At 29.5% G+C, this 27,806-nt stretch overlaps 1 protein-coding gene across 1 annotated transcript; it reads right to left on the bottom strand.

Annotated features, from left to right (window-relative positions):
• Nucleotides 1-27,557, bottom strand: LOC139511262 (kinesin-like protein KIF14). Its single transcript, XM_071297871.1, has 28 exons — nt 26,609-27,557; nt 25,775-26,029; nt 24,032-24,140; nt 17,189-17,284; nt 16,250-16,441; nt 15,639-15,880; nt 15,155-15,253; nt 14,542-14,615; nt 13,600-13,738; nt 13,045-13,108; nt 12,453-12,637; nt 11,940-12,042; nt 10,960-10,997; nt 10,345-10,452; nt 9,765-9,900; nt 9,331-9,417; nt 8,905-8,970; nt 8,356-8,589; nt 7,886-8,026; nt 7,380-7,483; nt 7,044-7,123; nt 6,711-6,803; nt 5,775-5,879; nt 4,984-5,345; nt 4,403-4,540; nt 3,966-4,046; nt 3,314-3,470; nt 1-1,440 (listed from the first exon to the last, which is right to left on the bottom strand). The coding sequence occupies exons 1-28, from the start codon at nt 27,262-27,264 to the stop codon at nt 1,094-1,096; spliced, it is 4,491 nt and encodes a 1,496-aa protein (XP_071153972.1). The 5' UTR covers nt 27,265-27,557; the 3' UTR covers nt 1-1,093.
• Between the last annotated feature and the right edge of the window lie 249 nt (nt 27,558-27,806).

Below are 27,806 nucleotides of genomic sequence, written 5' to 3'. Positions count from 1 at the left end.
TTTGTTTAGTTGATTATTTTTACTTCCATATAAATATATATTCTTCAGAAGCATTTGACACATGATAGTTTTACAAGATAAATAAAGGTCTATATCTACAATTATATACAATCAGTAAATGAACACAAGCTGTAACTATTGCACAAAAGATACAGGGACCATACAAGTTTTCATTATTGCAATACTTATATTGTTCTACTGTGATATTTTTCATAACTTTCTGATATCTGATAATAATAAATTTCTGAAGTCCATGCTTTGCTTACAAGGATCACAAAACACTTCATCTTCTTTCTGTTCTTGTACCTGATCAGTAAATATAAGTCAGCATAAATATTTTTGGAGTTGTGTATCACAAAGATAAACCAGAGAATATTGAAAGGTCTTAAAAACAGAATGTTTTCAGATACTGTATTAACCAGAACTTGGACCTGTATTTCAACTGACGGAACTTTCTATAAGGGTTATTATATATTGAGACAGTATAAATTAACAAAGAGTTTCAATTCACCAAATTTCCGTTCTTCATCACGTTTCTTTTTTTTATTAATTATCATAAAAAAGACCTTTAACTGTTTTCACAAAGTTCTTATCGAGAAATCATATTAATTGCATGGCATGAACAGTTCATAATAATTTATAATTAATTCTAGTCTTGAAAAAATTGGTTAAAAGAGCCACATTTATATATTACCACTGTTTCTTATATTTTTGTCTCAACCAAATCTTAAAAATAGTAGTTTCCAATACCTTTAAGCATTTATTAAGCCCAATTACCAAAGCTAGATAAAAAAACTACAAAATGTTGATTATGTCTCCATGCCATTTAGTTGAATTTTTCTATTATACATGTACTAGCAATTAAAATATAATTCTGTACAGTTGGGTAGCTGATACAATATATTCAAGCGTACATATCTAAATACAACAATGATTGAATAAATAGTTATCCAAGCAAAAGCACCAAGTACAGCTCTATCCATATTTGAATATAGGGCATCATCAGATCTTTTACGACTTCTTGACCATGATCTCAAGCACTGACCTCTCCAGGCTGGAAAAATCAAAATTTCATGACATGATTTTTTTATATTTATCCCCAGCTACATGTATCCAGCTTAAATTTATTACTTAATGGAGAGTTTACTGCTTTATCTGGGGACGGAGGCAACAAACGTTTGCCGCGTGGTGTTCCAGATATCTTGTCATTTCTTAACAGTTTTTCTGCTTTCTGGATCAAACATCCTGCAGAAAGGTGCACATCTTTTGCTGCATACTCAAGCTTTTGCATTTGTAATTCTGATAACACAGAAGAGTCACTATCTGAACTTGAAGAATCCATTTTAAAATTGTCTTTACTTGAAACTAGAACTAATTTACTGATGTCTCTCTGTATAAGATCTGAATATCGGCATAGTTTTCTACAATCTATTATTTGCCCTGAAATTAAAATTAAAAAAAACATTTGAAAATTAAACACAAATTGTGATGAATTTAAAAAATGTAACTTCTTTGTTTACACACCTAATTTATTGCATGAATTGCTTACTGACATAAGATAAATAGACAGAGGGTTGTCCATCCTATTTACTGTTTTAATTGTTTACTGACACCTAATAACCAAAGAAGATCAAGCCCAACTAGCCCTAAAATCAAATTTATTTGAAAATTTCTCATATTTGTGAAATGAGATGCTAAATCAATGTTTGTCAATAATATATTGATATTTTCTTTACATTTGTATTTACAGGTTTTAACCCATGTAAATTAACACAGCTCTAATAATTGGTACTGGTCACAGATTTTTTGTCACTGAGTAGCAATTCTTGCTATGCGATCAATTTTTCCAAAAAATAATTAAAAAACAACATAGATACAGGACAAATGATATGTCAGATTTTATTTATTGACTTGTAAATCCATTTTTTTTCAAATTAAGGATTGATAGCAAGAATTGCTACACCTACTAATATACTCAGTAGCCATTTAAGGTAGCACAACAGAAAGATTTGTCATCCCCAATCAGACATCTTTAAACTGATGTAATTCCACTCATCCTTCTTTAAATTTTATAAATGAGGTACCAAAAGAAAGAAGAATGATTAATCTTTCAAATTGTGATAATTTCATTATGACATAATTATTACATAATTAATTGTTATGTAATTAGTTGCTATATTGTGATGTCCAGACTTGAATGAATTTAGCTTCTTTGTTATTCATAGCATTCCAAAATATTTTATAGATTCTTGCACAACACAGTTTGACCTCCAAAACCATGTCTCAGATTTTTCCTATTGTATTTCATTCTCTCATAAATCTTCAATGAAGTTTGCAACATCAATTCATAAGAGATCACTAAATTCAATTGGGTATAAAATTTGTTCTATTGATGTTTTTGGAAATCGGAGACACGGTTTTGGAGGTCAAGCTGTGTTGTACAAGAATCTATACAATATTTTGGAATGCTATGAATAACAAAGAAGCTAAATTCATTCAAGTATGGACATCACAACATAGCAACTAATTACATAACAATTAATTATGTAATAATTATGTCATAATGAAATTATCACAATTTGAAAGATTGATCTTTCTTCTTTCTTTTGGTACCTCATTTATAAATTATAAAGAAGGATGAAATGAATTACATCAGTTTAAAGTTGTCTGATTGGGAGTGAAAAAATCTTTGTATTGTGCTACCTTAATAATACATTTATTTTCATGACAGTACGATTAATGAATGACAAGAATTAATATTAAGTACAACCCCTGCCCAAAGAGATAGACACATAGGAAGTCTATTTTCTGAGTCTTTCCCATCTCTGACAAAGTCCATCATGGGGAAACCCTTGTGCTACGTGTTACTTAATCCAATCTGTTCTTAACTATTATACATCACTAAAATTGCATCACAGTCAAATTGTATATCCTCTTTATCTAAATAAAGCTCTTCTGACATTTTCTTACAACCAAAAGATGTGCATGTTCATTAATTTACTTTCAAATAGGTAAATTCTAATTTCATCTAGAGCTTATTAAATCATTATTCAATCTTAGAAATATATGATTTTATGTACATTACCAAAACTAACTGAACTAGAGTCTTGAGTCAGAATTTGAAACTATTTTCTTTAGACAATGTTTTTTTTTATATGTGATGTTATAATGTCTAGACACAAGATGGTATTTCAAAATTTCCTATTCACCAAGATGATAAATGAAATTTTTATGGAGAACTCAGATATTAGTGACAGTGAAAACTGATAATACACACTATTTAACCAGAGTTCCTGATATAGTAGAAACAAACCTTTTATTAAAGGTTCAGCACTATTAAGTAAAATCTGTACATTTTCCCAGAGGTTGCTAATGTGGTGTATTAGTCCTTGTGATCGCTTGTAACTGACAGAATAAAACTGTAATGGAATGCCACCATAACTCTCTCTAACACTGGTATCCATGTCAACCTGAAGTGAAACAAATAAATTATCACAACCTTTTTAACATTCAGATCAACAACAGTGCACAAACTGGGAATTTATTTATTTTCATCTATACCAATTTTCGTAGATTTACAAACAATTGTAATTTCATGGATGTTTAATTGATTTTGCAAAAGTCTGAATACACTTGGCTTTCAGTGAAAATCCTAAACAACTCCATCAATATTTGTATATTTGTGACAGGATTGCTTCCCTTAGATGTGGTAGATACTTAGTCAGCCCTAAGCGGTTGAGCTAAGGAAGTACTTCTTTAGCTCAGTCAGTTAACACGCTGCCTTGTAACACAGAGGTCCACCGTTCAATCCCGGTGGAGACATGCAATTTTGCAAGTAGATTCATGCTCTCCGGTTACATATTCATCATCTGTAGCTCTGGATTCTTAATAATATTTTTTTATAAACAGGAAAAACAATTATTATATTGTTAATACAATTTTAAATATGTAATATAATAATATACCTGTAATTCCTGACATGTTGAAAACAATATCTTCATTGATGAGACCAATTCTTCTATGTGTTGTGGAATTTCTCCAAGAGACTGAAAAAAATAAGTTAAATTCAATAAACATGAAACATGAAAATTGGAGAAGGATTTATATCTGTTAAAACTAAAGAAGACCTCTGTAATTCTGTTAAAATAGAGAACTGAGAATTACATTCTAATATTTATAGTACCCTATTCTAGTCACAGTGATCACAGAAAGGCTGTCTCTGAAAATTTCTATAGTGACTTTGAAAGCCTTTCACGTAAGCACTAATATATGTAGATCAATTTATTTCACTTGAAGCTTTATAAAATATCAAACCATCTAGATAAATTTTAATCCTCAGGTCTTTTCGTACTCTCCACATAAGTTATGTGTATGGTTTATTGACAGTAATGTGACAACTTACCAGATTATTATTGGATAGATCTGCCAGATTTTGTGCTTTACATTCCCATTCTTCTAATGTTTTGATTGGTCCTTGTAAACTTTTGTCCACCAACAAATCACACCCAGCCAAGAAAGCATGACAAACATCAGGACTCAACTGAAATGTAGGGAGAAAATTAAATTAAATCTTCTTAAAAAGAATGTGACCTTAATATGCAGTTTACATAAAATATGGAATTCAAAATACTTATATTACTTTGAAAAAACTTCTACAACTTTCAGTCAATCTACATGTGACAATTAAGATTTTTTCTTTAAAAATTTTGGCCTTTTTGGAATATATATCAAATAGATAGACAGTTAAATAGGGTACATTATATTTTAATGAAGCGTTATTTGTAGCAGATATTGTCTTTTTTTTTTGTAGTGGTAGTGGTATTCATGGTATTAATCATAATCTTTTCCAATTTGCAGTACTAAATTTAAACCACCATTCATAGATATATATTAAACATAAAATGCATAAATCTATAAATAGTTTCCTTTTTCTTTTACCAACTCAAATGTTTATATTCAGTAAATTAATTACAACAAACAAACCTCATTTTTATCTGCTTCCTCACAATTCAGTTGCTCAAATGAAATAATATTCATATCTGTTGCTAGAGACATTTCACCCGTTAATTTACACACGGTTAGAACACAATCCACAATCTTTGACCCAGAGTCACATATCAAACTGTCTATATCGTTTCCCCATCCTTGGAAAAAACGTACTACGTGATTACCCATGACCTTGACATGCTCCTTTAACTTAGTTGTAAGATCCTGAATGACCCTGGAGTGTCTCTGTTCCTTTACATACATGTTTGCCCAGACTGTACAATGAGAACTTAATGTCTGAATATTTGTAGCAAGCTTCAGTAAACAGCACTGAGTTTCTTCTTCATTTGTTTCAGATTCTGCATAATAAATTATCGACATGAAGTTAGAAGAGATAACACATAAGATGACTTATTCATATTTATGACATCTTGAATGATTGGGCAATCCATATAGCATGGTTTTAAGTATTTTTATGTTTATAGATATCTTTTTGTTATTTATGTCTTTGGACGTGGATTGATTTCTCCTAAATGTATACCCTACATCTGCTTCTATTCAAATCAATAAAAGCTCATATATTGAATATCTTAAAGTTAGACAGTCTTGAATGGAGAAATAGAAAAATCTTTATTTACCCCATAACGTTTTTTTTAAACATGTAATGCTAGTATAACTGATTGCTTGTAAAATACAAGGAATAAAGATAGATAACCCTGGCAGAACCTCTTGATATGCAGTACATGCAATTTGAGAATACAGATATAGTTTTATTCAAACAGACTTACCTTTATCTTGTGAAGAATTTGAGTCTATCAGATATACTACTGATTTTTTAATTGCTTGAGAACACTTGACTATTTTATCTGCCATACTTTCTTCAAGATAGCTATCTGAAATGAAAATATTTTTAAACATTATAGACAAAAATATCTTTAAAAAAACATGTATACTTTTTTAAATCAAACAAAATAATTGTTTTCTATTTAACAAATGGTAGGCACTTGTATCCTTATCAGCATTTTATTTGGTTATATTCTTAAAAGATTGCAAGGAGAGTTTTGCATAGAACAGACTCATAAAAATGTTAATAAAAAATAAAATCTAAACTTGTAAATCAGACTGCTTGAACCCTTGTTAACATTTTGTGGGTTCCCATTATGTATAATCCACATCTACTTTTATTCTTTTACTAACATTCATATTAAATGCTGTCATTTTATTGAACATTTAGACAAATCTCTTATTTCAGTCTTTCAGTCAGGGATTTAACCCATAGGGTTATTACAGATACTTTTATGAGTTGTCTATTCTTTAATCCTTAAATTTTCTAAATCTGTAATAACATGTTTGTTATTTGTAAATTAAATCATAAATGTTTTAACTTTTAATGGGTTCTAGGGAATTTTTGAATATTTGCACAGAAACTAAATGCATAGCCTTGATATCTAATTTTTTAATTAAATTAATACATTTGTTTATTAACCATGGTAAATCAATGAGGCTTTTACGGGATAAACTTAGCCATGTGTTAGCTGTTATAACAAGGCTTAGTTATTAAAGACATGTAACTTATTACATGCATAACTTGAATTATATCCTTGTCTGTCTTTGGTCATTTGAAAATTCACTAAACTGAACTTGTATTTGTGACATAAATGCTGCTAGATTTGTTTGTGATTCTTATGTTTCATATCTTAACTCTTTTAAACATTGTTTTATACCTTGAATATTCTCTACGAATGTCAGTGTGACACTTTCACACATTTTAGCTAGTGCTGTTCCTGTTAAATGACTTGGACAGGAGCAGGTGTCATCTGTAATTATATAATAATTAAAATCAGAATTATTTTCTGTATGTTTGTATAGAATAAACAGTGAATATTGCAATTCATCCAATATTTTAACATTATTATCACTATAGCATTTCAACCCTTTAACTTACAAGTGTGTTTTCAACAAATCTTCTTGTTAATTATTGATATGTCTAAGTCAACATTGCTTGTTTTGATCATGCTTTAAATGTACAAAGTATCTTATAATAATGTATAACATACCTTTAAAACTTCTTGGACTAGTAACGGAACTATTTCCTGATAATAAAAACTGTCTAAATGGTGATTTGTTAAAGCTATTCCTGTAAATACAAAAAAAACAATATTTAATAATAAATACATAAAATTATAAAAAAGTAGGTTTTCTAAATACTAACTTTCTAAATCTTTAAAAAGTATGTATAACTTAATCATATCAGCTTAAAGAAAATCTGACTTAACTATATTTAGGTACAGCATGTAAAATTATAAGTTGAAAAATGTATAAACCATTTAATGTGAACATGTTATCTATTTTCCCCATCTTTCAACATATATCTATCCGACATAATAACTTACCCAAGTGGAGATCTTGGTGTACTTGGTGTAGTAGGGGCCTCTGGTAGCCATGACTCACTAGGATCGTTAAATACTTCATCATCAGCAGAACTCTCACAATCATTCTGCAATCATAATATATACATCTATCAGACAAATCTACCAACAACACAATGATAAATCCATATTATGTCTATTCAGTTTCAGATATTTCTCATAATGACATTTTTATAAGCAATAATTTTTTTTAAATATTCTAAAAACAATTTTTTTGATATCATATATTTGAAAATAAATATGTAATTGAAATCAAAGACTTTTGTATAGTACATATTCATACATGTATATATTTCTATTCCAAAGAAAACCCTTCATGACAGCCATATACTTAGGGTAATTCAATGTCAGATTATGTCATAAAATATTTCCAGAAAACACTAAAAATTCAATAGGTTGTATCCAAATCTGATCATCTTAGGACTTCTTGTGTTGAAATAATTATTTAAATTATCAGAACTGTTACATACCTGATATAAGTCTCTCATCTGAGCTAATCTGTCTTCAAACTTAGGAACATCCCAGAATGTACACAGTCCTAACTCTGTGTTGGTTACTTTGATAGCTGTTGCTAACTTGTCATCTTCTAAATAGTCCTCTCTGCTAAAAGTCTACAATAAACAGATAAAACTTTAAACAAACTTTACCAAATAAACTATGTTAAAACATATTAATATTACAATTTGCATGAGACAGAAGCAAAGTCTTTCATCACAAAAAAAATGAAGAACTTTCAAATAAAACAATTGTCCATTCAAAAATTCTGTGCAAACAGTATAAAGTCCGGTTTTAAGATTTTTTAAAACAAAAACAATTTTTAGAAAAGCTTTCCATATTTTACTTCATTCTGATTTATTTGTCTTCTCAGGGTGATAATACAATAATGTGTACAGAAAGGACTGTATACCAAGATACAAATGAAACAGATACCGGTACTTACCATATTTTTCTTGAGTAACTGACTGATCTTATTAGCTTCCCTCAGTGACAAAGCAATCTTATACAAGTCCCGTTTACCCAGCTGATTTTCCATCATAGCGTTACGTCTGGTGGGTGATGATATGTCTGATCGTTTCTGTTTGAGTTGTTCCAGTCTCTGTGTTACTTTCTGTTTCTCTGTCTCTAAAAACTCTTTCAATCTTGAGCCCTTAGTAGAAGCTGGACTTAGCTGAGCCTGTGAAATAAACAAAGATATAATTGTTTACCATAGATTAGAAATGTCATTAAAACACATTTCATTTTTCAAATACCAGAACTTAATTTTAGTACTTTATTTTTGTAGTTATGCACATTCCTTTCTTTTATATACAAATATTTATTTAGAGTACAATGTGGATATTCTGTTACCTGTTAGTGAACCAGGAAGTAAGTTCTACAAATAAATAGTTGTAATGGATAAGTGTTTATCTTCTAACAAGCATTCATATCACTAGAATCAGAACATCTACCATATTCTTATGTACAGATTATATATACTGTAATAACCTACCCTCTCAGCTGCTCTGGCCTCTAACTGTTGTCTCTTACGTCCAACCATCAATTCTTGTTCAAGTAACTAGAAAACAGATAAATCACAAAAAAGATGTTTTGCCAATCACATTCATGAAATTTCAACTTTCAGTAAAAAAATATTTCAGAAATATATTTTTGTTTATCTTATTTTCACTTCACAATTTCTGTATTTACTATCGATATTTTCTCAAAACGAGAAAAACCATATAACAAAGAAATCCTTTGATATATTTACTATGGTCATTTAAAACAAATCATATATTTAAATAGTAAAAAAAAAATATTAAACACATTTAAAAATACTTGATAACATTTTAGTGTTGCTGGCTATTTAAGTAAACTGAGGTAGTGAACATTTTAATCTTTTATGCAATCTTCATAACAGTTAAGTAAATTTATATACCATTTTCTGTTTCTTCAATTTTTGAATAGTGTCGTCTGCCTCGAGTCTCCCTTGTTCAGCCATTTGTACTTCCTCAGACTGATTTTTCTACAAAACAAAAAAAAACCATGTGTTTAGTTCTTTGCATTAAAAAGATATGTTCATACATCTTCTAACACATTTTCTACAGGAGCTTTTCATCTAATGACAGATTTATAACTGTAGTTTAATCATTTTTTTAGAAATACTATTTTCTTTACTGTGGTTACCTGAATAATCCTTAAAATTTGTACAAGTGTATATTTTAACTCCTTCCCTATTACTACTGGAAACTGAATATCATGATAGAGTTTTATATATTACATAAATAATATTTCTTTCAATGTAAGAAAAAAAGGTAAGTTATGAGTTTCATGTAGTTTGTTTTTATTTAAATAACTGTATCAATTCCTTACCAATAATTGTTCACATTCTGCTAGTTTATTTTCCACAGCTCTTTGTTCTTTCATTGCTTCTTTCTTGACTTCTTCTACTTTTGTCAACATTTCTTCCTGGGCTTGTCTCCTGGCTTCCTCTAACTCTGACTGAAGTCTACAAGTATTTATAAGATTGATGACTAATGTTTCCTGATATTAAGATCTGCACATTACCTAAAAGAACAGCACCTTAATGCTAACTGAACTTTCATGTTGGAAAATATTTCTTGCCAACAAATAAGTGTAAGAATATAATATTAATTTTCAAGCTAACACAAAAAATTCCAAAACGCAAAATTTAAAAGGGAGAAAATATGTTACTAGGTATTGATGTAGATTTCAGAAGAAAAGAACACAAAAAAATGTATTGATAGCATCATTTCAAACATGAGACATGACTGGTTTTGTGTCAGCTGCATCAGTTATAAACGAACAAAATCATATTAATAAGTCTTCTGCATATAAAATTTAGTTTGCACAGAATATTTAGAATTTTCTTGATATTCCAAGATCTTGTTTAGAAGTAAGAGTATACATGAAGACAATGTGATGAACGAACCTCTGTTCCTGAACATTGAGAAGTTCCTGTTTAGCAAACTCAAAGTCTTTCTTCACCTCCTGTCCTGATGTTTGTTTTCTATTCCTCACTTGTTTAGGATGGTTAAATCTATAGGGATAAACATAAAGTAATGTTTTAACATAGGTTACCAAGTTACTTTTAACATGGATTGTTGCTTGCCCTAATGTTCAATGGCAAATACCTCATGCCACTTAACAAGGAAGACAACAAGACAATCTCAAAATATGTAAGTTAGTGGTTCTTATATTGAATTATATGCTTGTTAATGATTATTCTGTTCACATAAATGCACTAGGGTTGGAATTGAAACCATTATAATATTTGTGTTGTTACTTTTAGGTTTTGTGAAATATAAAACATGTCATCAGACAATAGAACTTTATATCCTTAGAACAAAGTTTATTAATAGCCACAGTCACAGCTCTTTCGTATTTTCACATTTTACATATATATTTTATGTTCATAGTGGCAGCCTTTATTATTACTGAGTTTATACATCAAATACAGTTATCAGGTGAAATAATGTTCCAATGTAAATAATGTTGTCTCAAGTGTGATATGGGACTGTTCAACAAAAAACTGTTAAAATTGTACCTGAAATAATGGTCTCCTCCCAAAATAACTCTGTCACCCTGAAAAGAGTATGGAACAATATTAAAGTGAAAATTTCTTAAATACTGTTTAAGTTCATTTCTTACACATATATAAACCAAAGTTTTTTTTTTTAAAAAGGCCTCAAAACTAAATAACTAAAGAAGCTTTTTGAGTAGGTCTTTCACTCAAACTCATTCTAGCATTTTTTTATTCAACTGAGAATTTAACTAATTTTTTAGATATTGACCTTACTAAGATCATAAGATGAAAGAGAATGATGAAACTGACAAAACTTATATCTATCTGATATCCGGATCACCTTAAAACTGTCAAAACTTAGTTAAGGATGTTTGCTGCTCAGTTTCAAAATAAATAACTTTTCATAAAACTAGTATATATTGATAGGGAATTAATTGAGGAATCAAAAAAGCAAAAAAAAATATAAGGGTCAATGTGCTTGTTTTCAAGATATTAGCATTGGAATTTTGGCGGGAAAATGTTATCTCTTGATTTGTCATAGCTTTATCATTGACCATTTAAAGTTCTCAAAAACTATTAAAAAATAAATAAGATTTTATAAGACTTTTACAAATGGCTTATAATTATACATGTAAAAAATATATACATGTAAAATGAAAAATGGGGGTTCATGGGCAAATTTTTTTAAGGCATTCAAATAGATAAAACCAGAGGATTTCGAAAATCTGACAAAATTCCAAAACATGACAAGCAAACATCCTTAATACTTCTGATTTCTGTCCTATTGGTACAAATTTGTAGAATATGATGTACAATGTTGTAAAAATAAAAAAAATATTCTGGTATCTGTTTTTCTTTTAAGATAGTTTTCAAATTAATCAGTTTTCATCTTAAAAGTCTTTTCAAGTGTAAAGAAAACTATTTTTTATGTACATTAGCCAGATCACAATTTCCTGGAGAATGAGCAAAATATGGTATAAATGTTATATATAAGAACTTACATGTTGTAGAATGACTGGTTCTGATATAAGGTTTCCATTGACGTACGTAGGTGCATCATCGATTGGTGTTATACTGATCACGTTCTCTAAGTTGTTGATAATACTACAAATGACATAAAACAAATTACATTATGCAGTCCCTTTTATTACTTTAATATCAAATATCAACTAAAACAGATAAGAATATAAGAATATATCAAAGCTGTGTACTTTAAAATATGATTTAAATAAATACAAAGTCACATTTTATTTCACACTTAAACCAGGAATGAACTGTCAAATTTACAGCAATCCGGGTTTCTGTTTCTTAAAAGCATTTATAACCTGCCATATTTGTCCTTTTAATACACATGATCTTAATCATCTGTCCTGTGTGTTGCAAATTTTTATTTTTCCTTTCTGGAGTATTTTGGTATATTTTGTTCTGTTCACAGTACATCTGGTACAAGTGACTCATTGATCCCCTTTGCATACAGAGTTTTGTAACAAATAAAAAATTAATAAAATCCTTACCAATGATTTTCTGCTATCAATGCTCCATTGAGTTGTATTTCATGTTTAGAATTGTCACACATTCTGCCCACTCTAGTCTGTCCTTCTTTAATGACATACAACAACATCTCAGACAGCTGAGGGTCTTCATTCAGGTTCACTAAGTTTGGCATCTTGTTGTCTACTTTACAGGTGATTCCAGATTTCTACAATCAATTAATTAGTTCTTTAAAATGTATAAAAATCATCTTTTTTCAAAGATGTGGTTTTGTTATATGTCCACTTATTTTTATCGGTGGAAATGAAATCATAAAATTGAGGACTAAATTTTCTTTTTAAACATATTGCTTTAGAATTTTGTCTAGATACATAGGACTAGTTGAAATAGTGAAAGTTATAATTTTGATAAATTGTAGAGGGTCTGTCAGTTGTAATCATTATATTTTAAGTACAGTACAAGTCTAGAATAGAATGATTATGTCAGCTTTAAAATGTTAACAACGATCACAGAGTTGAAAAAATAAAATTTGAAACCACCTTATCTACAAGCATAAGAAAAAGACAAAATCAACCAAAATTTTAAATCCTAAATCATGTGGACATAGATAGTTACCTCTAGGTTTTTATTTTCTTGAGCTTTTCTTTCTTCAGATTGTTGCAATTTTAACTCCCATGATCTGAAAAATATTATATTGAAAATAAATGCTGATAAAAGAATAGTTGTTACTTTACATTACATTTAGCGTGTTCAGTTGGGAGAAAAAAATATATCAAAGTTAGACTATTGATATTGGCAAATACATTATGAATAGCTTTGAGTAACACACCTATAATACAAAATATTGAAACTGATCTACAAATGTATTGTAAATGTGGTGGATGAAAAAAACATATACTTGATCCATGAATGCAAGCGGTAAAACATATATGACTAACAAAACTGTTGAACACTTAATTGCCAATCAAAGATACGCAAAAAAAAGTCATCTAAATCTATATAAATATCCTTTCATCAATTTTTTTTTTTGATCCTCTAATGATATTCCCATTTCACAGTTCAAAGTTCAGCCATTTCTAAAACTTCTTCATTTTAATATACATATGTATATAATTGAGTTAATAAACATGAAAATTAACACACACCAAAACATAATTTCAAAATACTAACTGTTTCATTTCTTCAATCTCTTTCTCTTTGGCCACACATTTTTCTCTCAGTTCATCGATTTCTGTCTGTGTGGCTGACTGTTGTTCGTCTCTATTCCATCTATCACTTATCTTTAATCTGTCAATCTCTGCACGGAGTTCTGTAAATTAAATTTCCATAATTAATTTAAAAAATATTTTAAAGGTGATAACATTGACTTTTACTTATGACTGTGTGATATATATATATAATAGCTATAAATGATCTTAAGAGGACAACAGTGATAAAACTCACCATTTAACAGTAAGCTTCTCTTAAACCTTCTACTAGGTTAGTTTATATTATAATTAAACAATTATGTGGTCAAATTTAAAAGTCAACCATAAATTCCTTTCCTTTTGTTTTCTTATTTGACCAAGCAGGTAATCCTATTAATGTGTGTATTTATAAACCCTTATGATTTAAATAAGACAAACTTAAGGTCAAGTTCCAGTGACCTATTTCCTTAACCATAAGTGTAATTCTTTCAGATAAAGAAGGTCTAACTTTCAAAGAAGAAAACATTTGACATCATGAAGGGCTGTAGTCTTATCTCTATAAGTTGGTCTGAAAAATTCAAAATCATCACCATTTTACTGTGGATTCATTATGATACAACCATTGGATACTCATTTTAGTGGGTTTCTTGGGTACAGGTTAACCATGTTAACCAATGAATTTAAATTTTCAACTAAATACAAATTTCTAATAAGTTATATGCAGTTTTTGGCACAAACATGAAATCACATATCCACGAACTGGCAAGTTTTCAGCCATACACAAAAATTGGTTCCCATGAAAATAAGTCAATCCACAGTACACAAAAACCAAATTAATGTTTGCAGACAAAAGTTAAAAAGTCAGGACAACTTTTTCAGATATGATGGGAGGAGAACTATATTGAATCAAATATGTATTCCTTACCTTTAATTAACTTTGTAGTAGGATCTTCGTTCACTCTAGCAGTATTCACAATACTACTGGCTATCTTAGCATATGTATAAACAGTTAAGGAATAAATCGGGATAATTTTACCATACTGCTTTAATTACTTCAATACCTTGTCCTTTTTACTATTTCATCATTTGTGATCATCTGTGATCTCAGAGTTGCATGGGCTTTCTGTCCGTTTTTAAATTGTTTTTGAAGCTTTGTCCACATGCGTAGATTATCAAAAGTAAAAGTATACAGGTTGGCTTTAACATTCATCAGATTAACTTTTATATACATAAAGATGACAATTAAGACAAACATGTAAATATGTACATCTTAAAATAAACTGTTTGAACAGATAAACTACCTATATATTCAAATAGTTTTCAAATATTTCCCAACTGCAGTTTATAATTAAATCAGAAATTGGAACTTCATCTCAATTTTAGAAATTTAGAAATCAGAACTCCATTTAAATTTTTATAATACATAATATGTAAAGATAAACATGTATGATTTTGAGCAAGCATGAATACAACTAATAAAAATTAATGAATTTCTTCCCTAACAGATATAATATTGTAAATGTTTAAACAAAGGATATCTGAGAGTACTAAGTGTTTCCTCTTTGTGGTAGTTAGTTGGACTAATTGTTGCTAACATGGCTGTCTTAGAATTCCCACCTATGCTTTCCTTCAACAACCTGAAAATAAAAAGAAATGAAAAACATTAGAATTCCTATTTTTAAAAAAGACATCCCACATTTAGTATTTGGGAATTCTGAATTTTCTTTGGTATTTGCATCATTTTTTCCCTAAGAAATCTGTGGCTGTTTTATTTGGGCACTGTTGAGCTCCAATATTTTTTTGTTTTCTGGTTCTTAATGATGATTTTTTATACAAATCAAATGAATTACAACTGATGCAAACTAGATCCTAACATTTCTATTCTATTGCATCTTCAACTCAAGGGATGTCAGTATTATGGAAAATTTTAGATGATTGTTCATTTTATAATAAATTGATCTTGTTGATATGTAAATGAACTATAATTGGAAATTTTAATAACTGCATCCTGCAATGTCTTACCAAGTGAGAACTGAGTCTCTGTACGGTATGAAGAATTTCTTCTTTCCTGACGTAGATTTTTTAGACAAAGAGGAGATAACCATTCCTAGTGTAGTCAGAGATTTGTTGATATTAGTTGCCTCCCTTAGTCTGTCTCCTTCTGTCTTTGCCTGTGACTGCCTTTCACTTCCTGCCAAGTCGACTAAGTTTATCTTACTGGTGATTCTCCGAGGATCGTTCTTCTTGACTCCTACTTCATCAGTCTAAAATGATTTTTTTTATGTTATCTAGCTTTTTTATTTAAACAGCTTTAGCAGCTTTAATATTCAGATTATAAATATTCATTACATTATGGTATCCTCCTCAATTTTGTGTTTGAGGATTTTTATATGCAAAAACACTCATAGCTCAACAAAACTTGTGAAACATGTATTTCAATTCATTTTGCACTCTCGTTCATCATTTGTTGCAACATAATACAAATTCTTAGAAAAATTGTCTAATAAATAAACTCCATATTTGAATTAACCATAAGAAGACCTTTAGTTCAAAATTGGTCCATTTCAATTAATGCTTTAACACATGAAGTTGATTTTTAAGAATTTTAAAAGCTATGACTTAGAGTTACCTACCCTTGTCTGTGTCAATACTAATGTGAAGACAGAGTGTGATCGGCTACTTCTTTCATTCATTCCTGTGGTTGCAGTAGCTCTGTTTTTGTTACCAAGAGTTATCCACCCTTCCACATCTTCAAACGAGTTGACAACATACATAGATAATCCTTCCACATATGGACCTGTACTGGGATGTTCTCGTACTTTGAGCTTAAATAAAAATAAAACTAGTCAAGTTTCCAACATGGCAAACTGTATGATAATACCTCTTTCATAATATTAACTGATCAGCAGTGATACCAGTGAATTTCTGAAAAACAAGTCTATTTACTTGAATAGAAATCAGTATAACTCAGACTTAAAAAGTAACGAGAAAGAATTGTAATAATTGTAAAATATGGAAATAAGAAATATTCTTGCTTTAAAGAGAACAAAGTGTCATTATTATGAGACATGTGGAAACTCAGCAAATGTCATTTAGATGATAAATGTAATGTATTTAAAGCTCAGACGGCATCAGTTGGTGATTTGATGGTCACAAATAAGGTTTACTGGTGAAGCATTAGCAGAGCCAGTAAACAGGTATTTGCAACAATCAAATCACCAATAGATGCTGTCAGGGCTTTAAATACAATATTGATATCTCCATTCTAATACAACTGATACAACTAAAACAACTTATCTGTCAAATGTGGACTGCACTTCTGAGTACATTTTCATAGAATCAATTGTTAATTGATGAAACTTTATCTAATAAAAATGTTAAAACAATGTTTCATTAGAATGTTCCTTTTTTGTCCATAATTTATTACATTTCAATAACTGCTGCAAACAAACTGATAAGGTACTAATGAAAAAGATTTTCAAAGATAGATACAAGACACACTTTCTATTCTACTACTGCACAATACGAACAGGGATCTTCTTCAAACAATTTGATGTTGTTATTTTAATTACCTGTGATTTTCCACCCTTTTCTTTTGAAGAAGCCAACAAGTCATGGATCTTCTCATTGTAAATTTCAAAGAAGGATATTTCTACATTGATTTTGACCTGAAATATAAGAGAGATATAAATGAGTTATTGCCATTTTGTAAATTTTCCTTTTGATCTAACTACCTAATATTTTTCTATATCATGGACAGGACCTGATGCTTGAAAAATAAAAGAATGGTGTCACTTACAGTGCAGCAACGTCGCATGTTCATGTCCATTCGCAACAAATTATAAATAAACATATTGCTAAAAATTGCCTATAAAGAGAATAATGGCATTTAATTTTGTGATACTGACTTCATCAGTTTGAATAGTAGCTTGCTTGATATTCTTGATGCTGAAGTTAGTATCAAAAACAAAATGCCATTATTCAATAATAATAATCTGACCCACATACAAAATTGTATATTTTTACACGAGACTACAGAAATATCAGGTTTTACTGTATAATATTCTACTGTAACAGAATTAGCCTTAAATGGTCTAAAATCAGATTAACTACAATATAATCTGATAATAAGGATTAACATTTTATTCCAAAGGCATGTTATAATTAGACAAACAAATAGTCTGTACATATCCTGCTATTCTGTATTATAGCACTATTAACCATTAACACTTTATCTATCTCTATCTATCATTATGATAGTGCCCTAAAAAAATCATCTGACACTTATTTTTATAAAACAGTACAAGACCCAGACAAGTATTTGTGTGGGTTTTTTTTTATAAACTGTTTGTACTCTACAGGAATAAATGGGACATCTATTAAAGCTGTCTTAAAGTATACTAATTATCTACTGTAGAATATCCTACAGTAGACAATTAGTTCTATGAATACCAATAAATTTCAATTTCAATTTTATTTATAAAAATGATAAGTATAACAATGAGAACATGGGATCATACTTTTATAGTTTAAATTCCGATAGATCTGTGACAAAAAACAATATTTTCATACTGGATATATTGAACTTTTAACAATTATTTATGTTTATTTATACAATTTTTTTCTTTTGGCCTAGCTAACCACAAAATTTTTCACATTTAAAATGTAGACTTAAATTTAAATCCCTCTGATTGCCATATGATAGCTTTAACTAGCATGTTCTAACCACAAAACCTTAAAAAATCAATTTTATAAGCTTGTTAATTACTTTGTATGGGAATTAAAATAATCTGCATTTTTGCATATTATACCCCAGCTACTTATAAGAAAATTAGTGTGGTGTATCTTAAAATATATAATGAATTTAAACATTATTGTTGAGCATGCAAGGCAAAAATGGTTAAATGTACATACTGCACTGAAACTGATTTTTACATCATGTACACTAAAATATGCATTTTGTATTGCATCTTATATTAATTTATTTACTTCTATAAGTTTGTGAACTTTTCAACCAGAGACAAGGATAAATTCAAAGTTTTTTTCTATAAAAACATGTGTGTTTCCTGCTATCTCAAAATAAAAGAAAGTCTAAAAATCATTCGAATTAAATATCAAAATAGCAGGTGCAAAACTTCATGTTCTAAAGAATAGTCTGTTCAAGTTTGGTTGAATGTTGTCAAGAAGTTTTGAAGGAGAATTTTTAAACACATTGTGACATGACCACCACATGACAGAAGCAATCAACATGTGTCATCACAGTTGGACGCTGTCAGGCAACATTTGAATGCAACAAGTCCAAAATAGCACAATCATGACAATTATAAGTTTGGCATCCATAGTCATACATATTTCAATACTAATGATGACTCGTAATTTGACTATGAAATTAAAGATGGTTTGAGAATATAACACAAACTTTATAAAATTATACAAATTCCATCTTCATTGTATATGTTGTACATGAAAACATACAAAACATTTGGATAAAAATCAACTGTATTACAAAAGATTACAATTCTTTATGTTTATTGCTATAAATCTAATTAAAGATCAAAACCAGATAATGTAATGTACACCCCCAAAGAGAATTTTGAAAGTCTACAAACATATTTTGTTTTTTGTCGATCTTGATAAGAATAAAACACAATAGAAAGTATAATATTACATCATAGAATTATAACAAGTTTTAACACCCACTAATCTTAATGTCTTCAATCATACAAGGTTAACAATATATTATATATGTTAATGTTGGAATTAAATGCCAAATAGAACAATAATGGAAATTTATTAATATATTGGTCAGACAAAACATTAAATTTCAATAAAACTGGTTTGAATTTAGTACTTTTATAAAATATATAATACAAGTCATAAAACCAGTTTAATTTTTTTTACGGCTATAAAACCTAGATTTCCTATAAAATATTGGTATGCCCTATCAAAATCCATTCAGAGTTTCAATAGCAGGACAAATGGATCATAACACAATTAATTAACTTGTTTTTCATAGATTCATGTCAAATAGAATAAGGGACATCTCAGATGGGACAAGTTTAAAAAATATTCACGGAGAATAAAAACATTACAAAGTTTGATGGCCCATGCTTTCTACCAATTTGTTCAAACTAGGACCAAACTAATGCACAAACATCTGACAAAGAACCATTCAAACCTGATAGATATTTAATTCTACCAATTACGGCAATATCTTATTATTCATCAGTTTACGTATAGAACTGTTGATTAACGTGACACTCGTTATCCCCACACACAATTAAGGTATGGTTTATAATGACCTGTTAACTGTTTAATTCTTATACAATTGTATTGTAGGAGCACGTACCATTGTTGACACTTTGGTTTATGTGGCCCACTATTCAAATAACTTATTGTATGATTTCAAATTAACCTACAAAACTGACTCTTGTATTAATTATTCCTACATTAGTTTTACGTCAATACATTATATTCTGATCTGGCATTCATACATGTCATAGGCCTATTATCAATATTTCATAAAATCAGAACGTATTTAAAACTTTCTATTAATCATGCAGCACACTGGTTTTTTTTCCAAATCTGTGTTACAGCAAAAGCATGTTAATTCATTAAAAGTCAAACGAAAGATCTAAAAAAAGTAAAATTAGTTTTGATTTTGTCTACTTATTCTATTTAGATAGACAATTGAAGACAGTAAATTCAGAAATTATTGAATGCATTTATTAAGGTATATTTGAAGTATATTAAACAAAAGTAAACATCAGATTTAGTCTATTTAGTTATAAGACTTTCTATTAAGCAGTATTGTATGTATATTAAACAACCTACACTTACATTGTAAATTCTATTATTCTATAAATTACAAAAGACATTTTAGGAAAGACTCCTTAAAGATAAATATTTAATAAAGTTAACAATTGAAGGAAAGTAAGTAAGTCTATATAATATATAAATATTTTTATAGTCAGAGCTCAGACATAAATAAGTCTGAATCTGCTTTTGACTCATAGAGGTCTAAATTTGTAAGTTTTAGGATTAGTCTCCCTTTAATGCAAGACAAAATACGACTTACATAAGTCAAATGTTGTTAAGCAAGAAATAATTGACCAGAATCAAAAAGTTGCAAATATCGACTCCTACAAGTCGATAAGTGATCAAAATTGGTTAACTTCAAGACCCACGCATATTTATAAGGAGGTCATGCATCTAAATCAAATAATGACAACATTGAAAGACAATACTTTGTCTTCTAAAGAAAAATATGAATGAGAGTCTAAAAAATCGGAGATAATGTTAATTAACCTTACAATGCAACCACCTGGAACTACACTTAATGAGGAAAAACATCTGTGTTTAGCAAGGATGTTCAATTAGACAATTACATATAGATAGCTCAAGTCCTTGTGAACTCTCAGACAGGTTTTTGCTGTCATAGGTTGTGTAGTTTGGCCACCAAGTGAAATTAAGTTTTTTCATCAACATAAATAGACCTAAATAAGTCTGTCATTTTATGACTTAGATAAGTCTAAAATTGAATACTCATTTTATGATAAATACATGTTTTGACTTCTTTAAGTCAAAAACAAAAATAGACTTGTTTATGTCTGAGCTCTGACTCCATATGATATGATCTTTATAATTTTAATGCCAAATTAGATTTTTTACCCAATTTCATAGTCCATTGAACATATAAAGACTAGTTTTAATACTTTGAATGTTAAATCTTATCTACAACCGTTTGTTTGGAAATCATGATGGGACTGGCTGTTATTATAATTTCTGACTATTAATGGGTGTCAGAACATAATGTTAATTCTCCATAATGTTCAGACTAAATATTTTATTTTCACTTTTTTTAAATTAATAATTTATGTAAATTATAAATTACAACATGAGAATTTTTATCAATAAATTCTTATCATGTTAATTACATGTCAAAGGCATGGATAATTTAAAATGATTTTTATCAATCAACCTCATAAAAAGAGAACATGTTTAGCCAAAAAAGTTGCATGTATATCTGGATGGGCGCACTACGTTTGCACGCATTTGGGGATTAAAATGTTTTACATTTGCGTGCAGCTTTTGATTACATTTGTGCGCATTCATGTTACAGGTAATCTCAGGTAAAAATATAAATAAAAATTATATTAAAATATAAATGACCATATTTTTTTTGTATTTTCATAATGGATATATGACTATCAATTATTAATTTTAAAAATAGTTTGTTAGTTCAAGTTATGTATTATTCATATTGAATTCTAAAACCAGGTATAAACTCCGCTATAGCTTTAGGTCAAGTTACAATAAATGGGCCACAGATTTTCTTAAAAAATTGCATGCACCTTTTTGACTTGTTGAATTGAATCTGAAAATCGAAAAAAAATATGCGGCTTTATCTCTTTTTTTCCCTGCCTTATGAGACTTAGACTAACAGAAGGGGTATACTGATACTTGTAAATAATTGAACAAAGTAATAAAATAACATGATTAATTATTACCTGTATTTTTCCTTAAAAATTACTGATTGAATTCTTTCAAAATAGGTGCCGTAGGAGACTTAGACTAACGGAAGGGGTACTGATACTTGGAAATATTTGATCAAAGTAATAAATAAATAAGTATTATTACGTGTATTTTACCTGAGTTTATCTGTCAAAAAAATGAACGCAAATGTAATCAAAAGCTGCGCACAAACGTAATGAGTTTTGCGCGCAATTGTAATGGTAATGCGCACAAACGTAAGCACCGATCTGAACTAGGAGCTAAATCTGTCCAAGCTTATTTTCTGTAACTGCATTATGTAATATTGTGCATTTCACATTCTTTACTTCAAATAAATTTTAGCTACACATGGGACCAATAACATTTGTTTATCAATATGATTGATGACTATCTATTTAAAAATCTAGGTGATTCCCAGGTCTAATGAAATTTTGTACCTACTGTTTAAATATTTACATCAATAAACCAATTATCTATGTTATCTTCTTTTAATTTTATTTTATAAATTGAAAAGTTACTCATTATGAAGTAAAGGTACAGTCTTTTATGTTGGTGCAAATATTTTGTCTGTTAAATTTTACTACAGTTTTATTCATTGATCAAAGTATGTATAACTGTACGTGCTGGGTTTACATCTTCAAGAAGAATAATCAACTTCTAACTGAAGAAATTTATGACTTGACTAAAATTTTAATAAAAATTCTTTCACTTTGTTTACAAATTGATAATGGATCCTACAACAATACACTTCATACTTTATTGACAAAACTATCAAAGTAAATCAGTAAAGACCATAATACTTAAATGTCTGTGTAGATTTAACATGCTTAACTAAAATCACTTCAAACTTTAAAGTCCTATATTATTATTACGAAAGGGAAAACAATAACAGCTGAGTACTGTTCATTTAAAAATCAAACAATAGATTTTACAATACACAACTCAAGTAAAGACCTAGTCAACACTAGAATGGAATTTTCATTTAAACTTCAAATGAAGTAGATTCAAATTGATAGATTTTACTTTGTTGAGGACAACAGATTATAATTTTAGGGCGGCAATGGTAATGGAATTCTCTCAAATATTATCACAAAGATAATGTACTGAAAATTACTGTGTCACTTACAAAAGAACTAATTATTAAGTTTTAGTATTTGAGGAGTTGTTTATTGAAAAGGACAAGAAACTCTCAATCATATACTTTAAATTACGTTTTCATTCTACATGACATGTTTTACAGAGCTATTTTCTAGGTTGTTGAACGGTTAACAGTCTGTTTAATAATATAAACATCTCTCTCTTTTTTAGGCTGTACAGTGACCTAAAGATCATTTAGTTTCTGGTGGAAAGTTGTCTCATTGTCAATCAAACCACATTATATATATATACAAAATATTTGAAAGTTCTAGAAGATAAGCACTTTGTACATGTACAGTGCTTCAAGATATTTTTTTACAAGTACCTGTACTTGAAACCCTTATAACACATGTACAATGTATAAACATAATAAATATGGCATATTTATTTGAAACACATTGTTAAGATGTGTAAGAAAAGTACAAGTACAGTCAATCTTAAATGACCAATGCTAAAAAAACTATCAAATTCTGTAATTCCGATATTTTCTTGGTTGTTATAATATTACATGTACATGATTTCGAACAATAGAACTATTTTGTAGGGGTAACATTCTCCAATCAATGGTGAGTTCACATTTCACATCAATATTGTTTCTTTTTATTTTTTTGTGGAGATAACATGATCAAGAATAAGCAAAATTAACCCAGTGAAAAAGATTTCATATTACAGTTAACCATGTGCAAAACACCAACATACATTGTTGTACATTAATTACCATGATGACTAAGAGTATAACAGTACTAGTACAGATATAAACATACCATCTCTGAATCTCTGGTCACTTCATGGTCTACTCGTGAAAATAATTCTTCACAAAACCTGGGAATGATTCCTATTTCATTTCTATCTTCGTTTACTTGTCCCATGATACTGTAATTAAAACAAGAACATGTAAAAAGACATTTAAGACATATATATAATGAAAGCAGGTATGAGTTTAAATTGTTTAATATGAAACTCTGAATATAAATGTAGTTTGATAATTACATACATGTCTATTTGGCTTTATATTCAGCATTTTTCAAGGTTTATATCCTCACTTAGAGATTTTTTAGCTTTTTTTATACAGTCATGACAGTGCAAACATGTTGCATCATTTGAAAATTACTTTAACTCTTGGTTTCACAATTAATGCTAGTACAATGACTGTAGTAATGATATTGTGTTTATCATTCTGAAATCTCTGTTCATTAGGTTTTAAATGGACAGGTCACAAAAATATCCTGTCTGCTTGTTTTGAATTCAACACTACAATGTACATGTAGCTATAGCATCAGTCTTCACGATGAACTGTTAAATCTAGAGGCCCGGAGCTCAATTTTTGAAAAATTTTAGTTACGATTCTATTGGCCTGTAGATATGATTTTAACAGGCCCGAGAGAAATTTTACAAGCCTGGGATGCCTGGGCTGCCATTCAGCGTGAAGACTGTAGCATGACCAGCAAAAGAGACATATATACAACATGTATACATGTACTGTAGATCTATGCCACCAAGAGAGTTTACCTATATTTCACCTTTATATTGTTTACTGGTACAAATGACAATAATTAATATTATAGTGTTATTTACTGGCTGTTTCTGTATTGGCACTGGTATAGATTCAAGGTTTGCTGTATTGGCCTCGAGACCCGTAGGGTCGAGGGCCAATACAGCTGACCGAGAATCTATACCAGTGCCAATACAGAAACAGCCAGTTCATAACACTTTTATTAAATGATTATAAGAGAATTAAAAACCGGAAGTGAACGTCCCGTATTAGCCCATGGGCCAATACAGCTTTTTTCCCGCTTTTTTCCGTATTGGCCCTCGTTTTTTCCGTTTCAAAAGTTTAAGACATTACAAAACATTGCACATCATTTAACCTGTTTATTTTATGACTTTAATTTAAAAAATATTATACAAATGTTTTTATGCATAACGATACTTCCAGAGTTAAGTAATGGCGTAATAAAATTGAAAACCGGAAGTGAACGTCCTGTATTAGCCCTAGGGCTGATACGGCTTTTTTCCCGCTTTTTTCTGTATTGGCCCTGTTTTTTTCCGTATTGGCCCTGTTCGAAGAGCAATATTAAATCTTGATTTATATCGACAGTGAAACGTTTTTAGTATTGCACATGCTGATTTATCTGTATTAGGGCTTATTTGCTCATATCATTTAATAAAGATCTATAATATAGATATTTTAGTACATGTACATGTAGTCCTGTACAAATGTAATCAGCCAAAAAAATGTGTTTTCTATTACAAATGTACATCTTTCAAAAAAATAGGGTAGGTACATCATATATTGTACATAGCGATTTTATTTTATTTTACCTCCTTTTTTTTCCCGTTGAGTCTATGGGAGGAACATTTTGACTCTAACAGTGCTTAATCAAAAATGACCAAAAAAACTTTAGGGTGGGCTATATTTTAAAAATATGGTGCATACGTATATCCTTAGTGTAAACATGGTAAAAATACGCAAAAAAAACAACTGTTTTATTACATATCATATGTACCTGTAACTTTTTCCACTTCCAGTTTGACCATATGCAAATAAGCATGTGTTATAGCCTTCAAAAGCTTTGACCAGTAAAGGCTGGGCCAATAACTTGTATATTCTTTCTTGGTCAGAAAAATTGCCATTTTGTTTATCATATGACCAGAATGAAAAATCATATGTAAATGTCTGTTTAGAACCGTTATCCTTAGTAACTGTTGTTTCTTTATCACACATAGATACCACACAGCGGATGTTGCCTATCTTTTCTTCTCTGAAAAAATATTTTATCAGATATAATGTACATGTAAACATGGTAAAACAAATTTGTACAATTCAATATGCATAAATATTATTGTACAAAATATAAATTCACACAATTTAATATAAACATGATAAACTATACTTTGAAGTTTATTCTGGAAACAAATAAATGAACATGTGCCGCAACACAATGCAAGAATTGGAAAACAAGTGACAAGTCACTTAAAATACAATTTCTGAATGTCATTACATGTACAATTGAAATCATTATCATGATTTTCATGGATGTACAATAAAAAAAAACCAGAGATACACCAATTTTTTTTAGCTTGTAGCACCTGTTTACAAGACTTGCAAAGTTGTCATTTCAGAACTTTATGTAAATGTATTTTAAAGTTAAAATACATTGTGTACTGTACATGAAAAATTTATTAAAATAGGTCAATGACCCTATTGAGAGACTCAGAGCAATACTTAGATACATGTATAAAACATTTTTTTAAGTAAAAAAGGAAATGTGTTCTTAATCTCTTATCAAATTCCCCAAACAAAAAACTCAAAACTGACAATAATGACAAGACTACTGCACCTTGCATTGAGAGGTCGAACTCGTACTGCTACTGTTAAACTACTACTATCTTCCCTTGGTTGATCATCATCATCGCTGTGGAATTCAAATCGTGATAAATCCTCAAGCTGTACTGCATTATAACATTCTGGAGTAGCAATCAGCTTGTCACCTTCTGTGTATCTCCTTTTAGGGGTCTTGCAAGTGTTTGGCGAGATAAAATCAAACCTGTCCATTTCAGGGGGTCCTCTTGGTTCCTTAACTGGAGTAAGAAAGTTTTCTTTATTACATTCTTTGTTATTAGTCCAATTTGAAATAGAATCATGTTCTGCATTATCAGTTGACTGGTCACAAACACTTGAATTTGTGAATGTTGTGTCACCTGATAAAGTACTTGTATTACTTTCATATGCAGAGAGAGAATCATCGGAAGAATTTGTTTTGTCAAACGACAATTTTATACATTCAGATCCTGGTTTAATTCGTCCTCTACTGTGTGTACCACCTATTGATATTTCAACAGTTTCTGGATTAAACTTTGCATGGGTTTTTAAACTTTCTGTCCCATTTTGTATACACACGTTTGGAACTTCAGGCAATTTTCGTTTATTCCTCGCCGACAAAGATAGTCCCGGTATTTTCGTTGCAGAGGATGACATTTTCACCACAATAGACATACAAAAACGCAATTACGAACAAAATCCCCTATGTTAGATTGTCATGGAAAGGAGATTGATAAACAGAACAAACCATACAATTTTTTTGGGACGAAAATATATCACTATAAAAGTTGCACGATCGCAGAGAATTTAGTGTGGAAATAAAAACATCAAAACTGTCACTTATTCCAAGACTTTTAAGATTTAAAAGGTTGTTTTCGCTTCATTTACTTCCATTCATTCAAATCGTAGTGTTTACAAAATTTGAAATGGCCTCCACAAGTTCCTTGGGACTTCGTAACGAAGGAAATGATTGGTTAAAAGTTAAGGCGATTAAAATAGCTAGATCGATTTCTGGAGGCAAACCAGATGAAAATCCGTCAGAGAAATTTAAAAGTTACTTCTCTAACAAAATTTAACAAAAAATAAAATCCATAATTAAATGTGAAAATAATTTAAGGACAGCAATTTAAAAATCAATACAGCTAACTTAAATAACTTTATAGAATATCGAATTTAATTAGCATACAGTAGTTTTCGATTTTCAATTATGAGATACA

The sequence above is a fragment of the Mytilus edulis genome, chromosome 2 (genome assembly GCF_963676685.1).
Source record: "Mytilus edulis chromosome 2, xbMytEdul2.2, whole genome shotgun sequence".
Classification (NCBI taxonomy): domain Eukaryota; kingdom Metazoa; phylum Mollusca; class Bivalvia; order Mytilida; family Mytilidae; genus Mytilus; species Mytilus edulis.
The sequence above is the reverse complement of the archived record's forward strand: the minus strand, read 5'-3'. Positions and strand labels throughout refer to the sequence as shown.